Source organism: Eleutherodactylus coqui, chromosome 9 (genome assembly GCF_035609145.1).
Source record: "Eleutherodactylus coqui strain aEleCoq1 chromosome 9, aEleCoq1.hap1, whole genome shotgun sequence".
NCBI lineage: Eukaryota > Metazoa > Chordata > Amphibia > Anura > Eleutherodactylidae > Eleutherodactylus > Eleutherodactylus coqui.
Window position 1 is genome coordinate 113181943 of NC_089845.1, and position 18728 is coordinate 113200670.

The 18728-nt window shown below is 45.5% G+C and overlaps 1 protein-coding gene across 1 annotated transcript in view; it reads left to right on the forward strand.

The window, feature by feature from the left end:
- The window catches only part of CDH17 (cadherin 17), a 66932-nt gene that overhangs the window by 240 nt on the left and 47964 nt on the right, over window positions 1-18728 (forward strand). Inside the window, exon 2 of the mRNA XM_066579013.1 lies at window positions 5961-6044. Coding sequence (XP_066435110.1) covers window positions 5961-6044 — 84 coding nt within the window. The remainder of the gene's footprint in view (window positions 1-5960; window positions 6045-18728) is intronic.

Here is an 18728-nt window from a genome sequence, read left to right on the forward strand (position 1 = left end):
CAAAACATATGCCACATAACACCAAATAATGTCACCCCCTCCTTAAATCCTAGTTGGACCCATCTGTGATCTGTATACCATACTGAAGGTTATAAATAGTTTTTGAAATTTTATGGCCACATATCCATTGAGAATTATTGCTGTATATTCTATAGGAAGCGCCTTTGCTGCCGCTAAAAATGACCTGAAAACTAAGTTGTAATGTAGAACAATGCCATATCTATAAATACCAGTAAAGGTCTTTTCCATAGCACCTTGCTAATCCATAGTTCCGAAGATTGTGATTAGAGAAAATAATGACAGTGAATAGACTTCGAGACCACCACCCAGTATTACACTGAAAAATGCTCTCCTACAGGAAGGTCCACTCGAAGAAGCTGGTCAGTATACATAGGATCTGTCGCTGAAGATCTGGTCTAGATCAGGATGATCTTCTCATTTGGAGAGGGTTCACTGTATTTTAATCTATCATTTGGGAGCAAAACATATCAATTATGACTTATACTTGTAATATTTGCACTCAAACGTATAATTTGAAGCTCCTCAAGCCCAATACACAGTCTGTAACAGAGCCCTAACCTACCATGTATCTAATGTGGCAGAAGAGTCTTTAGCGCTCCTAGACACTAGAGTCTGTATGCGACTGCTACTTCTGCTGGTAGCTCAATGGAAGACATTGTTAAGGAGTAGGAACATTCCATATTTTCTCTTTAAATTGCCTTTAGAATATTATCAGATTTCGTTACTTTAACGTTTACTGTATAATGTACATGTAAATGAACTATGAGGTATGGTGTCATTGATTAAGGTGCGGCTGATGGGTGAGTCATCTCTTACCACTCATGTAGTCTGAAGGTCGTTTTTCAAGTTTTCTACTGTAAAATAGCACATATTACTAGTATTAATAGCACAAGACAAATTTGTGGAAAAATGTGCAACTATTTAAACTTTTTTTTAAATGGGTGGGGCTTAGTGGTTAGAGACATAGCCGCACGTAGACTTACTATAATTTACTCCAGAAACTGTGAAAAAGTTATACCAGAAATCTATGCTAAAACATAACTGGCAAAGGTTTTGTTTTTTGCCCGAGATGCGCCAATGTATTTGGAGGCATGCCAAATCCACTGATCATTGAATTTTTTATCATATTTGACTGATAACCTTAAAGAGGTTGTTTGGATTTTAAAAAGTTTTGTTTTAAAATACACCTTATGAGAGTAATCGGAATTAATAGAGAGGGTCATCTGTTCAGGATCTTCACCTCTTGAGCAGTCATGAGAGATAATAAAGAGAGTCTCCGACCCTGGATGACATGTTTGCTCCAGTATAACGTAGAAGACAGCCAAATGATTTAAGGCGAACTGTGTAATCACGTATTTCCTATATGTTGGTGCTATAGGGGGATTGAATTGAACAGTTATTGCCAATTTTCCCCAAACATTGCTGCGGGACACTGAGGATTCTGCAAGGGGGGCACTTTGTCATCTGCTTATTGTCAAAGCACTCTTCTAATAAGTAGGGATTTTCCAAAGCGGAAAATCCCTTTAAAGAATGCCAAACACAAAAAGTGATATATCAATATATTTGGTACTCAGCTTGAATAACAGGACAGGTCATGTATTTTTACACTAGTGTGGCCCTATACTGACCAAAAGCAACCAAGTGTCTCCCTGTCCATTGTTAAAATGTTCATGGTAAGGGCTTAATCAGACGATCGTATTTACTCAGGTATTTAGCCACTTAAAAAAAAAATCGCATTGGATTCCAATGAGTTTATTCAGATGAACGGTTTTTTGGCGCATAAAATAATCGCGCTGAGAAAAATAGCACCTACGCAATCGTTTTTGGTTGCCGGTTTTATACGCCGTGTGAAAAGATAGGTTTTGTCCTATCTTTTGACGTGATACACAGCAAGCTCCCATAGACAGGGGGAGGGAGTTACCCTGCGTACAATGCTAGGAAAAGAAGACGGATTACTCTAATTAAGCATTATTGGTCATTCCATGGAATTCTGCCGATCGCTGGTTTTCATTGCTTCTGTGTATTTTTTTGCATATGCGCAGCAGTGCCCCATGTGAATGGCATGAAAGGCGAAGAAAGATCAGGACTCGATTGCGGCAAATCTTTATTCATGCGATTATACGGGGTGAACGGGCAAATGTTAAAACACACATGGTCATGTGAACATGTTTTTGAAACGGCGTAAAAATTAAGGGTGCGTGATAGATAAACAAAGCATTAAAACTTTTACAGCCTGACACGGCTATGAGATTATGAGAGAGGGGACGGGAATGTTGAGTGATACCAATCTTAGACTTTGACCCTTATAGATCCATGGCTTTGACAAGTGTATTTAACCCCTTAAGAACGCAGACTTTTTTTTTTCATTTTTTCCTCCCCACTTTTAAAAAATTCTAACTCATAATCATTTATCCTTCAATATCACCATCCGATGGCTTGTTTTTTGCGGGACAAGTTGTATTTTTCAATGTTACTATTTAACCTCTTCCTGCTATAGGACATACAGTTACGTCCTGCGGGGTTGGGGTATGTTTGAAGGAAGATCCCTGGGCGACCTCTCTACATACAGCGCTGGTACCCGGCGGCAACAGCTCCACTCAGCCACACAGCTGAGTGGAGTTATTAACCATTTAAATGCCCCAAACTACGAGGTGATCGCAGGGAGCCGTGCAGGTGTCATGGCAGCCAAGGTCCTTCTGAGAGGCCCCAGGGTCGCCTGGGCAGAATGCCCGTGGGGTGGTTTGATAGACTGCCTGCTAGATAGCAGTATGATGTCATGCCAAGGCATGACACCATACTGCAGGAGCGATCAAAGCATTGCTAGTTGTTTTCCCCTCATTTTTTGTGTAACGCTCTGTAGTTTCTATTGGTATCATTTTGGGTTACATACAACTTTCTGATCACTTCTTAAAGGGGTTGTCCCGCGCCGAAACGTTTTTTTGTTTTTTTCAACTCCCCCCCGTTCGGCGCGAGACAACCCCGATGCAGGGGTTAAAAAAGAAGACCGCACAGCGCTTACCTGAATCCCCGCGCTCCGGTGACTTCTTACTTACCTGCTGAAGATGGCCGCCGGGATCTTCTACCTCGGTGGACCGCAGGGCTTCTGTGCGGTCCATTGCCGATTCCAGCCTCCTGATTGGCTGGAATCGGCACGTGATGGGGCGGAGCTACACGGAGCTACACGGAGCCCCATTGAGAAAAGAAGAAGACCCGGACTGCGCAAGCGCGTCTAATTTGGCCACTAGACGCCGAAAATTAGACGGCCTCCATGGAAACGAGGACGCTAGCAACGGAGCAGGTAAGTGAAAAACTTCTTATAACTTCTGTATGGCTCATAATTAATGCACAATGTACATTACAAAGTGCATTAATATGGCCATACAGAAGTGTATAGACCCACTTGCTGCCGCGGGACAACCCCTTTAATTGAATTTTTTTCTTGGACACAGGGTGACCAAAAAAGCGCAATTCTGTAATTTTTTCTGATTATGTTCACTGTGCAGGATAAATAAGGCGTTACTTTGATAGATAAGACTTTTACGGATGCAGCGATAAGAAATATTTTGGGGGGTTTTTAATTAGTTTTTTTTATTAAAAGTATGGCAAAAGGGTTAAAAGTATTGCATCTAGAGATGAACGAGCATGCTCGGTTAAGGAAATTACTCAAGCAAGCATTGGGGGGCAGGGGAGAGCGGGGGTGAACGGGGGGGAGATCTCTCTCTCTCCCCCCCCTGTCTCCTGCCCTCTCCCCCCCCCCCCCCCCCCCGCTCACCCCCGCCGCCCCCCGAATCTTTTCGGACGAGCAGGCAGTTACTCGAAAATGCCGATGCTCGCTCGGGTAATTTCCTTAACTGAGCATGCTCACTCATCTCTAATTGCATCATAACGTGATTTGACTGGCCATCTACCAAGCCATGCCACATGCATGGATTGATAGGCAATCTGCAACGGAAGCTCTGGGGGCTTTCGAAAAGCCCCTGGCTGTCTTGGCAAGTGCCCAACATACTGATCAGGGCATTTATATGTCATTGTCAGAATTTAAAGGGTTAACAGCTCCATCAGTGGGAGTGCTGATCAGAGCTGTTGCAGGCAAGTGTCAGAAACAGCCGGCATTCGCATTGAGTGTAGCGGGATCGGCCACTGATCATCCTCCATACAACCCCCAAACCTCCATGACATAACTGTACTTCCTGGAGTGTTAAGGGGTTAAAGAAAAGAATAAATTGGTCATAGCAATTGCTAAGCTACTACGAATCTGGCAGAGCAATAAAACCATTTCATATCATGGACAATAAACCCAAACGGCGGTTACATTGTTAACCTAACAAGATAAATGTTTTCTCTATTATGTTACTATGGTGAATACATTTTCTGGATATTGGACACTGAAACAGAGGATTCTAGAACAAAGCAGTACATGGGCTTTTTCATATCAGTATATGGGCTGTAGCAACACGGGGCTTACTGAGTATTCCAAAGGTCACTTTTACTTCTTGGTTAGTTTATTCAATGTAATTTTTAACAGAACAGAAACATCTGGGTCTCCAGAAAAATGATAACATATGCAAAGTCCTTTCAATTTAATCCTCCACAGTCCCCAGGAGAAGCAATCAAGTCCACAGCTGCCAAACAGTAACTAGTCCGTTCACCTTCACAGACCTGTAGTAGTCCAGAAGCGCAGCTCATCACCATGCTGTAGCATCTCCAGACCTCAATCCCAGGGCCAGAGTTCCCCAAGCGTCCTGCCGCAACCACGCAGCTCTCCGCCTAGTCACAGCGTCTCTCTCTGCTTACAACAGGAGTCCATTTAACCAGAAGTCTGGTCACAACACAAGTCTGGTTCTCCCAGACACACACACCCCTTTCCTCACTTCCACCTGACTCTTTACATAGCTTGCTGGTTCAGGTGTAAGATCTGTCCGGAAGCAATATTGGACTGATCTATATCACAGAAGCTAACAACTTCTGTGACATATATCTTCCATTCCATACCATACCTGTGGGTTTTTTCCTTTTTCTCCAGCAGCACCCCTACATATCCCTCCCCCTTGATGAAGGCCGTAGGCCGTATCACACTCATTCTTCTTTCTGGCCCTCCAGGGTCAAAACTCCATGCTCGGTGTTCTCTTTCTACTTTTACTTGTCTGACTTCTTTCTTCTTGTCTTCACTCTGCTCATCACATCCTTGCAGATCTGTCAGACTGTGCTCTCATAGCTTGCAAGTTGGCTTCCAAGTGCAACTTTATATCCTCTGTGGCTTGTAACTTATAGTCAAGTTTCTCTACCTGAACCTTCATTTCTTCTACTTGTTGTTCCAAGGCTTTAGTAGACTTTTCTAGTTCATGTACAGTCTTTTCATCATCATCCTTGGAGCTAACTAAGTCCTCCATTTCAGTGCAGAACGGCTTGTTAAGACTTTCAAACTGAGCCTCCATTTTGAAGGTCCCTTCTTGCTCAAGAACCTTGTCTCTGTTTTCTTCCAGTTCCTCTTGTAACTCATGCTCCAGCATGGCCTTGCTATGGATTACAGTCTCCACTTCATTTTTCATTTCATTCTGGTTTATAATTATCATCTTTTCCTCACTTTGTAACAATTCTATTTCTTCTCTTAGTACAATGTTGTCATCAGTTAGAACCATTAGCATTCTTCGAAGTTCCTTTACCTCTGAATCTGACTTTTGCTTGGTAGTATTCAGTTCACTGATGAGTTGGTCCTTGGAGCCAGCATGTCCTTTTGTGATGCATTGATGTAAAGTTTGCAAGTTTTTGGCTTCTGATAAATTTATGCATATTACCAGAATTGACTTTAATTGTAAATCTGGTGTCCTTTATTCTCAGGAAGAATAGTAAAACAACTAAGTAAATTATGAAATAAAAGAGGAAAATGCAGTAAAAATCTAGCAGTAAAATAATTTACTGTACACATTACTTTTTTTCAGGCAGTGGTATCACAAAAGACTGGTCCTTTTACAAGCCTGACTATACATGTTCAAGAAGCTGCTCCCGCTGCAGAAATATATAAGGTAATTATGTAACATTTGAAAATCTCGGTGATAAGTACATAGGTTTTCACTCTAAGAAATTCATCATTCACTAAAATTGATTTTCTTCATAGAAAAGTTAGATTGCATATGTTCTTTTATGCCTCAAGGCCCATTTACACAGAAAGGTAATCTTTCAAACAACTGATTTTGCGATCTATTTGCATAATGTCTTAATAAGCATTAACATTTTATCGTCTTTATTTGCATGTAAAAGTGCCTCCAGGAGCTGTTTGCAGAGCCCAGCTTGTGATTAATCACATGCCCAGCTGTGTCCATAGCAGAATACAATGTAATCTCCCGACTCTAGTGGAGATAACAGCATGTGGTCTGTTGAGAAATACTTTATCTGTCACTAGAGAGTAGTGACAATTAATTTAGAATTTCTCAAAAGACAATAATAATGTCAATAATTAACATACTAATATACATACTAAAAATTACGACAACCTTATGTCCGATTAAGGCATATGGAAATCACAGAATGGGCCCCCCATTAGGAGTCACACCAGAGAGCTTCCTGGTACAAGCTCATCCAAATTGTCCATATAATACATGGTGGGCCTATTTATTGAAATAGCTAAGATGTAAACTATATTTCCGTTGAAGCAAAGCCTGCAAGGAAAATTTATGACCAGTCGAAGCTTGAATTAGATGATCGCTTAAATTTAAATAGGTGTTGTCTTCATTAGACAACCCGTTTTTAATTCATAAATAGTTCATTCTCTTATGGCCCTTTTACTTGGGCAAAGACTCTCACGATTCTCATTTGCCTGGTGGATCAAGCTTGTGACTTCATCACCAGCTCGCCCACGCTCATTGAGGATCATGCGGTCCTCGGACACTTGTCTTCAGTGTTTCACATTCCTATGTGAAACACTTAATGATCAGTGTTTACACGGTACAACAAGTACCCAGGTCGGCATTGGTTTTTATGCTGGCAAAACTGAGCGACAAATGAGAACCTCATGATTCTCACAGGTCATTCAGTCATTGGCTTGTGTTTTAAATGAAAGATTATTATCCTGTTTTGCTCATTTGGTTATCTGAATGATAATGGTCCCATGTAAATGGGTCTTTACTAGAGATGAGCGAACGTACTCGTCCGAGCTTGATACTCGTTCGAGTATTAACGTGTTCGAGATGCTCGTTACTAGAGGCGAGTACCATGCGATGTTCGAGTTACTTTCACTTTCATCTCTGAGACGTTAGCACGCTTTTCTGGCCAATAGAAAGACATGGAAGGCATTACAACTTCCCCCTGTGACGTTCAAGCCCTATACCACCCCCCTGCAGTGAGTGGCTGGCGAGATCAGGTGTCACCCGAGTATATAAATCGGCCCCTCCTGCGGCTCGCCACAGATGCATTCTGACAGAGATCAGGGAAAATGCTGCTGGTGCCGGAGCTGCTATAGGGAGAGCGTTAGGAGTTATTTTAGGCTTCAAGAACCCAACGGTCCTTCTTAGGGCCACTTCTGATCGTGTGCAGTACTGTTGAGGCTGCTTTTAGCAGTGTTGCACAATTTTTTTTTTTTGTATATCGGCCGTGCAGAGCATTGCGTCCGCAGTCTGCAGTCATTGTACAGAGTATAGGGCCAGTACTGGTGAGGCAGGGAAAGAGATATTCAGGCTATATAGGCAGTGGGCTTTTTGCAAAAAATTGGGGAAAAATACTATATTTGGGCCGCCTGTGACCGTCTTCAGTTTACTGCGTGTATGCTGGGGGTAGTAGTCCTAATTAATACGCAGCTATGCGTTACAGCAGGCTTGCGCAAAATTGTTTCCTGGATCTGCTGTCTCTGTTACATGATCGCCGTCATCCCGCCAGAGGGAAACAGTATACATAATATTATACGCTGCCTACAGTATCTATCTGCTTGGGGTAGTAGTCCTAATTAATACGCAGCTAAGCGTTAGAGCAGGCTTGCGCAAAATTGTTTCCTGGATCTGCTGTCTCTGTTACATGATCGCCGTCATCCCGCCAGAGGGAAACAGTATACATAATATTATACGCTGCCTACAGTATCTATCTGCTTGGGGTAGTAGTCCTAAGTAATACGCAGCTAAGCGTTAGAGCAGGCTTGCGCAAAATTGTTTCCTGGATCTGCTGTCTCTGTTACATGATCGCCGTCATCCCGCCAAAGGGAAACAGTATACATAATATTATACGCTGCCTACAGTATCTATCTGCTGGGGGTAGTAGTCCTAATTAATATGCAGCTAAGCGTTACAGCAGGCTAGCGCAAAATTGTTTCCTGGATCTGCTGTCTCTGTTACATGATCGCCGTCATCCCGCCAGAGGGAAAGAGTATACATAATATTATACGCTGCCTACAGTATCTACCTGCTGGGGGTAGTAGTCCTAATTAATACGCAGCTAAGCGTTACAGAAGGCTTGCGCAAAATTGTTTCCTGGATCTGCTGTCTCTGTTACATGATCGCCGTCATCCCGCCAAAGGGAAACAGTATACATAATATTATACGCTGCCTACAGTATCTATCTGCTGGGGGTAGTAGTCCTAATTAATACGCAGCTAAGCGTTACAGCAGGCTTGCGCAAAATTGTTTCCTGGATCTGCTGTCTCTGTTACATGATCGCCGTCATCCCGCCAGAGGGAAAGAGTATACATAATATTATACGCTGCCTACAGTATCTATCTGCTTGGGGTAGTAGTCCTAATTAATACGCAGCTAAGCGTTACAGCAGGCTTGCGCAAAATTGTTTCCTGGATCTGCTGTCTCTGTTACATCAGCGCTGTCATCCCGCCAGAGGGAAACAGTATACATAATATTATACGCTGCCTACAGTATCTGTCTGCTGTATCAGCTCAGCATTTTAAAAAAATAGAAGCAAAATATTTAAGGCCAACTACTGGCCTTTGGCCACTTGACTGCTTCTGCGCTGTGAATTCCACTAGCTCAGTCATACGCACCTACGTCTCACTACAGGCGTGCGCAAAATTGTTTCCTGGCTCTGCTGTGCGTTCCGTAAGGCAAGTCAGCCTCCAACCACAGGCCAATAAGCGGCACATTTAATTACAGCGTTCTGTTTCTGCACTACTGGTAGTACACCATGCTGAGGGGTAGGGGTAGGCCTAGAGGACGTGGACGCGGGCGAGGACGCGGAGGCCCAAGTCAGGGTGTGGGCACAGGCCGAGTTCCTGATCCAGGTGTATCGCAGCCGACTGCTGCGGGATTAGGAGAGAGGCACGTTTCTGGCGTCCCCACATTCATCTCACAATTAATGGGTCCACGCGGTAGACCTTTATTAGAAAATGAGCAGTGTGAGCAGGTCCTGTCGTGGATGGCAGAAAGTGCATCCAGCAATCTATCGACCACCCAGAATTCTGCGCCGTCCACTGCTGCAACTCTGAATCCTCTGGCTGCTGCTCCTTCTTCCTCCCAGCCTCCTCACTCCATTACAATGACACATTCTGAGGAGCAGTCAGACTCCCAGGAACTGTTCCCAGGCCCCTGCCCAGAATGGCCAGCAATGGTTCCTCTCCCACCGGAGGAGTTTGCCGTCACCGATGCCCAACCTTTGGAAAGTTCCCGGGGTCCGGGAGATGAGGCTGGGGACTTCCGGCAACTGTCTCAAGAGCTTTCAGTGGGTGAGGAGGACGATGACGATGAGACACAGTTGTCTATCACTCAGGTAGTAGTAATTGCAGTAAGTCCGAGGGAGGAGCGCACAGAGGATTCGGAGGAAGAGCAGCAGGACGATAAGGTGACTGACCCCACCTGGTTTGCTACGTCTACTGAGGACAGGTCTTCAGAGGGGGAGGCAAGTGCAGCAGCAGGGCAGGTTGGAAGAGGCAGTGCGGTGGCCAGGGGTAGAGACAGGGCCAGACCGAATAATCCACCAACTGTTTCCCAAAGCGCCCCCTCGTGCCATGCCACCCTGCAGAGGCCGAGGTGCTCAAAGGTCTGGCAGTTTTTCACTGAGAGTGCAGACGACCGACGAACAGTGGTGTGCAACCTTTGTCGCGCCAAGATCAGCCGGGGAGCCACCACCACCAGCCTCACCACCACCAGCATGCGCAGACATACAGTATGATGGCCAAGCACCCCACAAGGTGGGACGAAGGCCGTTCACCGCCTCCGGTTTGCACCGCTGCCTCTCCCCCTGTGCCCCAACCTGCCACTGAGATCCAACCCCCCTCTCAGGACACAGGCACTACCGTCTCCTGGCCTGCACCCACACCCTCACCTCCGCTGTGCTGGGCCCCATCCACCAATGTCTCTCAGCGCACCGTCCAGCCGTCGCTAGCGCAAGTGTTGGAGTGCAAGCGCAAGTACGCCGCCACGCACCTACACGCTCAAGCGTTAAACGTGCACATAGCCAAATTTATCAGCCTGGAGATGCTGCCGTATAGGGTTGTGGAAACGGAGGCTTTCAAAGGTATGATGGCGGCGGCGGCCCCGCGCTACTTAGTTCCCAGTCGCCACTACTTTTCCCGATGTGCCGTCCCAGCCCTGCACGACCACGTCTCCCGCAACATTGTACGCGCCCTCACCAACGCGGTTACTGCCAAGGTCCACTTAACAACGGACACGTGGACAAGCACAGGCGGGCAGGGCCACTATAGCTCCCTGATGGCACCTTGGGTGAATTTAGTGGAGGCTGGGACAGAGTCAGAGCCTGGGACCGCTCATGTCCTACCCACCCCCAGAATTGCGGGCCCCAGCTCGGTGGTGGTATCTGCGGCGGTGTATGCTTCCTCCACTAAACCACCCTCCTCCTCCTCCTATGCAACCTCTGTCTCGCAATCAAGATGTGTCAGCAGCAGCACGTCGCCAGCAGTCAGTGTCGCGCGACACGGCAGCACAGCGGTGGGCAAGCGTCAGCAGGCCGTGCTGAAACTACTCAGCTTAGGAGAGAAGAGGCACACGGCCCACAAACTGCTGCAGGGTCTGACAGAGCAGACCGACCGCTGGCTTGCGCCGCTGAGCCTCCAACCGGGCATGGTCGTGTGTGACAACGGCCGTAACCTGGTGGCGGCTCTGCAGCTCGGCAGCCTCACGCACGTGCCATGCCTGGCCCACGTCTTTAATTTGGCGGTTCAGTGCTTTCTGAAAAGCTACCCACGCTTGTCAGACCTGCTCGGAAAGGTGCGCCGGCTCTGCGCACATTTCCGCAAGTCCCACACGTACGCTGCCACCCTGCGCACCCTGCAACATCGGTTTCATCTGCGCGTGCACCGACTGCTGTGCGACGTGCCCACACGGTGGAACTCTACGCTCCACATGTTGGCCAGGCTCTATGAGCAGCGTAGAGCTATAGTGGAATACCAACTCCAACATGGGCGGCGCAGTGGGAGTCAGCCTCCTTAATTCTTTACAGAAGAGTGGGCCTGGTTGGCAGACATCTGCCAAGTCCTTGGAAACTTTGAGGAGTCTACCCAGATGGTGAGCGGCGATGCTGGAATCATTAGCGTCACCATTCCTCTGCTATGCCTCTTGAGAAGTTCCCTGCAAAGCATAAAGGCAGACGCTTTGCACACGGAAACAGAGGCGGGGAAAGACAGTATGTCGCTGGATAGTCAGAGCACCCTCCTGTCTATATCTCAGCGCGTTGAGGAGGAGGAGGAGGAGCATGAGGAGGATGAGGAGGAGGGGGAAGAGACAGCTTGGCCCACTGCTGCGGGTACTCATGCTGCTTGCCTGTCATCCTTTCAGCGTGTATGGCCTGAGGAGGAGGAGGAGGAGGATCCTGAAAGTGATCTTCCTAGTGAGGACAGCCATGTGTTGCGTACAGGTACCCTGGCACACATGGCTGACTTCATGTTAGGATGCCTTTCTGGTGACCCTCGCGTTACACGCATTCTGGCCACTACGGATTACTGGGTGTACACACTGCTCGACCCACGGTATAAGGAGAACCTTTCCACTCTCATACCCGAAGAGGAAAGGGGTTTGAGAGTGTTGCTATACCACAGGACCCTGGCGGACAAGCTGATGGCAAAATTCCCATCCGACAGCGCTAGTGGCCGAAGGCGCAGTTCCGAGGGCCAGGTAGCAGGGGAGGCGCAGAGATCAGGCAGCATGTACAGCACAGGCAGGGGAACACTCTCTAAGGCCTTTGACAGCTTTCTGGCTCCCCAGCAAGACTGTGTCACCGCTCCCCAGTCAAGGCTGAGTCGGCGGGAGCACTGTAAAAGGATGGTGAGGGAGTACGTAGCCGATCGCACGACCGTCCTCCGTGACGCCTCTGCCCCTTACAACTACTGGGTGTCGAAGCTGGACACGTGGCCTGAACTCGTGCTGTATGCTCTGGAGGTGCTTGCTTGTCCTGCGGCTAGCGTCTTGTCAGAGAGGGTGTTTAGTGCGGCTGGGGGAATCATCACAGATAAGCGTACCCGCCTGTCAAGCGACAGTGCCGACAGGCTTACACTCATCAAGATGAAGAAAGCCTGGATTTCCCCAGACTTCTCTTCTCCACCAGCGGACAGCAGCGATACCTAAACAATACGTAGGCTGCACCCGCGGATGGAAGCATTGTTCTCTATCACCATCAAAAACGGGGACCTTTTAGCTTCATCAATCTGTGTATAATATTCATCCTCCTGCTCCTCCTCCTGAAACCTGACGTAATCACGCCGAACGAGCAATTTTTCTTAGGCCCACAAGGCTCAGTCATATAATTTTTGTAAACAATTTTTATACGTTTCAATGCTCATTAAAGCGTTGAAACTTTCACCTGAACCAATTTTTATTTTACCTGGGCTGCCTCCAGGCCTAGTTACAAATTAAGCCACATTAACCAAAGCGATTAATGGGTTTCACCTGCCCTCTTGGTTGGGCATGGGCAATTTTTCTGACGTACATTAGTACTGTTGGTACACCAATTTTTTGGGGCCCTCGCCTACAGTGTAATCCAATTAATTTTTAGCCCACCTGCATTAAAGCTGACGTTACATCAGCTGTGCTGGGCACTGCAATGGGATATATTTATGTACCGCCGGTGGGTTCCAGGGAGCCACCCATGCTGTGGGTCCACAGGGAGTTGTAACTGCATGTGTCCAGTTCTAAAGAACCCCAGTGTGACTGGGGCATGCAGTGTGGGCCGAAGCCCACCTGAATTTAATCGGACGTTACCTCAGCTGTGATGGGCACTGCAATGGGATACATTAATGTACAGCCGGTGGGTTCCAGGGAGCCACCCATGCTGTGGGTGCACACGGAATTCCCATTGCGGAGTTGTACCTGCCTGTGACTATTTATAAAAAACCGCGGTCTGACTGGGGCATGCAGACACCTTGACAGAATGAATAGTGTGTGGCACATAGGTTCCCCATTGCTATGCCCACGTGTGCAGCTCCTGATGGCGGTGGCACAGGATTATATTTCTCATTGCTTCTGTACAGCATTGTGGGCTTTCGCCCCGCCCCTTTTAAAGAGGGTCGCTGCCTAGCCATGCCAACCCTCTGCAGTGTGTGCCTGCAGTTCCTCCTCATGGCAGACGCACTTATAAATAGACATGAGGGTGGTGTGGCATGAGTGCAGCTGAAGGCTGCGCAGGGACACTTTGGTGTGCGCTGTGGACACTGGGTCGTGCGGGGGGGGGGGGGGGTTGGGCAGCATGTAACCCAGGAGAAGTGGCAGCGGAGTGTCATGCAGGCAGTGATTGTGCTTTGTTGGAGGTAGTGTGGTGCTTAGCTAAGGTATGCATTGCTAATGAGGGCTTTTCAGAAGTAAAAGTTGTTGGGAGGGGGGGGGGGCACTCTTGCCGCTATTGTGCCTTAATAGTGGGACCTGGGAACTTGAGATGCAGCCCAACATGTAGCCCCTCGCCTGCCCTATCCATTGTTGTGTCGTTCCCATCACTTTCTTGAATTGCCCAGATTTTCACAAATGGAAACCTTAGCGAGCATCGGCGATATACAAAAATGCTCGAGTCGCCCATTGACTTACTCGAAACGAACCCTCGAGCATCGCGATAATTTCGTCCCGAGTAACGAGCACCCGAGCATTTTGGTGCTCGCTCATCTCTAGTCTTTACTCTGTACAGCATTTCTTTGTTACAGCTGTGGCTTCATAGCTGCTCTTTCTACTCCTCCCCAATCCTGGGGACAGGAAGTTTCAACTTTAGTCAGCCATTTTGAAGTTTCTGAGCTAAACCTTTTGGTTACCTAGTCAAGAAATTGTATGCATACACAAACCTATCTGCCCTTCTTTTAGTCACTACATTATGTATGTGCTTCATTTACACATACTTTAGTCCACCCAAAACTTTTCTTGCCCCATAAACATGCATGATTGGCTCAGCCTGACGTGCCTGTCGTTTACACAGGAGGAGAGAAATAGGCAGCTGTGAGGCGCGTATGGAACTTTTTATTTCTTGATCAAATGAGAGATTGAGCAGGTTATCTACATGGCATCTGACCCATGCTTTCCATGCTGGGAGTTTGCTGCAACAGTCTAGTCTACTGTGATAGTGTTTACTTTGATTGATAGGATTAGTAAGTAATAAGCACTGCAGCTAAAGGCCCATTTACACGTAACAATTATCTCTCCAAATTCATTCAAACAACCGAAAATGAGCAATAATCATTACAAGTAAACACGAACATCATGCGATTTCCATTTAAATGATGATTTTAAGGTGAACTTAAAATCCATTGTTCAATTAGTGAGAGATAAAGTATTTCTCAATAGACCGCATGCTGTTATCTCCACTAGTGTTTGGAGATTACATTGTATTCTGCTGGGACTGGGAGCACAGCTGGGCGGGTGATTAATCACGTGCTGGGCTCTGCAAACAGCTCCTGGAGGCACTTCTACATGCAAATGAAGATAATAAATTGTTAATGGCCAGTAACACTTTATGCAAATAGATCACAAAATCAGTTGTTTAAAAGATTATCTTCCTGTGTAAATGGGCCTTGAGGCATAAAAGAACCTATGCAATCAAACTTTTTTATTATACAGGATATTAACAGAAACACCCATCCAGGAGCACAAGTAATCTTTCCACCATACACATGAGGGTGTGTAGAGCATGCTTGTGCATGCAGATTCTTTGCATTTCTTGGCAATGTAATTTCCATTGTATTTGTGTCCAATTAAGCCCACCTACTTGCATGGCTTCATAGAGACTGAGAATATGCATTGAAGATTGCCAACATGTCCACGTCAATAAAACAATTAACCCCTTCCTGTGCTATCAGTCTGACTCAAGCAGGAAACTGCATTGAGAATCATGGGTTTGGCTATGTGCACCTGGAAACCTCCTATGAAATCTATGTGCTGCAGTTCATGTGTTTTGCCCTATTTCCCCATAAAGAATTAACATTTCACAGTATTGTTCATTGGTATACGTCATTGCCATTTTACTCTACATATCACCAGTATCTTGCATCACAGACACTGGCATGGTACATCACAGTATGATCAATCTAGATTTATTTTATGACTTACATCTTGGCCTGATTTTAAAAAACTTACCTATTGCTGCCGATTCACCGTAGTATTGTCACAGGACCCTTTAGTTTCCTTTTACATGGCAAGAAAAACTGGAACAAGCATGCAACTAGCAGTGAAGTAACGGTCATATATCGTTCACTTGGCACACATTTACACTGATCATTAATTGGGTTGTTTCAATCATTCATTGAATCATAACCACCTCTAGTCAACCCTTCTGCCACTTCTTTCTAGTTATTAAATTGTTACGGCACCAGTTTACACAAATCTCACACGAATATGAACCCCATTCTTTTGAATGAGGTCATAGACATGAGCAACTTCCTATCTTTCGGTGTGCCCTCGCATTGCATCGCCCATTGTTTTTAATTGAGGCGGCAGCAGCATCACACCACATGCTAGGCGCATGCAATGCAAGGTTTCCCATTGAAAACAATGGGAGAAACTCTGCAATCCTCCGTTGCAGCTGTCAGCCACACCGGAGGATTGCTACTTCCCTGAAGTGATGTGAGGTAGTTTTGATATAAGAACGCCTTGCATCTGTAAGGATATTGCATGTTCATGAGCACTGCTTCGGGGCGGTGATTCAGAGTCTGATATAGCACTTGCTCCTGTGAAGTTAGCCTAAGTTGACTGATTTTTTTAATTTCACTGATTGCATTGATTCATCTTTGGCAGCAGTGAATAAATGCATTGTTGTGCTAATGCATCTTAAATTGATTCTCTTTGGTAATTCTAGCGCTCGAATACACATGCTCCACATGCATACCCTTGCACAATGCGGGAAAGAGCACTTTTGCCCCCGGATAGGTATTTCTTTGGACACTCTGTATATGATTGATTGCTACATACAGAAATCCTTTTTAACAAGCATTTCCACAAAAAAAGAACAATTTTGATATTTATATCTGTTTCTGGGAGAGCAGGGCAGTAACCAGTATTATTTTCAAAAGAGTTGTTATCCAACTTTCTAAAGGCCCATTTACATGCAAAAACAATCTTTCAAATGATTGAAACATTGACAGTTTTAGCAATCGTCTTGCATAAAGTGTTAATGGACACTAATGTCCATTAACACTATATCAGCTTCATCCGCATGTAAAAGGGCCTCTGGGGGCTGTTTGCAGAGCACAGCATGTGGTTTGAGCTCTGCACACAGCTCCATTGTTTTCGCATGGCCTGTTGGCAGAATACAATATAATGTCCGACTCCCGTACAGAACACAGCGTGCGGTCCCTGTTATATCTCTCCAGGTGAATGATGGATTTTAAGCTCACCTTAAAATCATCCTTGGGCCAAAGAGTGAACGAATTTTCAGTGACAATCACTGTGTGTAAATGGGCCTTAAGTCTGGTGAATGGCTAATTTGCCATATCCATTTTGGAGTCTGGGAAAGCTTGTGAAAGCTGCAATGGTGATCTTTAATGGCAGTTATGTCCGGCTGTCACTACTAATTAGTGGATTGAAACAGATAAAAGTAAGAGTGGGTTCTATCATAGCAAAGTCCAGAATGACCTTCCACATCTTGTTAGCAAGTTCTAGTATTGCAAAAAGTAGCATAATTAGGGATGAAGTATTGCCATAGAGTAGATCTTCTGCACAGAGGAACCTGTAGATCGCAAAAAGTCACCACATTCCCCCATGACCCACAAAAAGAAACAAAGTGCCATCACCTTAGCAGGACCCCTGAGTCTTCGGGGCCCCAGAACAGTTGCTATTCCTGCTATGACAATAGTTATACTCTTCCTGGGGCTACAAACAGACATTTAGCTGCTAGATTGAATGGGTGTGCTCTTGATCGTTTGATGACTTAGTAATGGATAGCACAACAAGAAAGAAAATGAATATATCTGGCCTTTCATCTCTATGATGTGTGACTATGACCCACATGGATATATAAAAACTCAATGCAAGCTACGCCAGTTAAGTTTATGACAGTAGAGGTTTCATATCGTGCGTGGCGGTTTCCTTTATTAATTTATTGTTGGGTGTCTTAGGCTTGTCCTTTCTTGGCACAGAGAAAAATTGTAAATGGAAAGGTCTTGGGAAATAGGATACATAAAACACTCCCATATATTTGTTCACCTGCTTCCCATCCCTCAACTTTAGCTGAAACTGTTCCAAAAATCACTTTTATTCGTTTGTAAATATGACATCACTTGCAATTGTAGGAGGTCATAAAATGCAACTCTAAGGGGTAAGCAGATACAATTCATGTTCCTGTCAAGATCACACACAGTTTGTAGATTGCAAAGACAAATGAAAAGGGGATATATTGCTTTATAGCCTCAGGTGAGAATCAGAGTAGGGAAGACTTACCTTAATGCCTAAGGGCAGGTTCGCACTTTTCCAAAACTAAACACAAGGCCAGCCTGGCCCACCAGAGGAGGCTGACTTTATATGAGTCGGAGCCCTGCTCTCGGCATCCCCTACATGGTTAAAAATGTGCATACCAACCAGGGCCTAATTAAAAGTGCCATACAGTATGTTTCTCAAATAACAATACTGTACTGTACTTTGGCTAAATAATACTCCCATACAGTTGCCTAAATATAATTAGTATTACCTTTTGTGATAATCACAATTTTTGGCTGCTATCAAAAGTGCCCACTTTAGTAGGGGTTGCTGACTTGCCATGGTTGGACATCTAAGGCTTGCCCAGACCCCAAAAGTTTAGTTGAAAAGTGCTCTTGAAATAGATTTGGGGCCAATAACGTTCTGCTAAGATCTTTTTTATGGGTTAATCTCTGATGAGATCAAGGCACACCAATCCCACACTGGCTAAATGTGGAGATTGTACCTTTTTTTTAATTCACAGGAAAACCCCAATAGGAAAATACCCTAAAACAACCATTTTATGGATAAATAATTAAAACTATTGGGTATAAAAGGGCAAACACACATACACCTAGATTCTATTGTAAAAAAGAAGCCATAGTACAAAGGTGAACAAACCCCAAAGATGTGAAAAGGGGATTCTCATGTGCATAAGGAAAGACAAGAAGCAATGGGATGAAACTGAAAGGGAGGAGACACATATTAGATATTAGAAAAAACTTTCTGACAGTGAGGGGGATCAATGCGTGGAACAGGTTACCACAGGAGGTGGTGAGTTCTCCTTCAATGGAAGTGTTTAAACAAAGGATGGACAAATATCTGTCTGGGATGATTTAGTGATCCTGCACTGAGCAGGGGGTTGGACCCGATGACCCTGGAGGTCCTTTCTAACTCTACCATTCT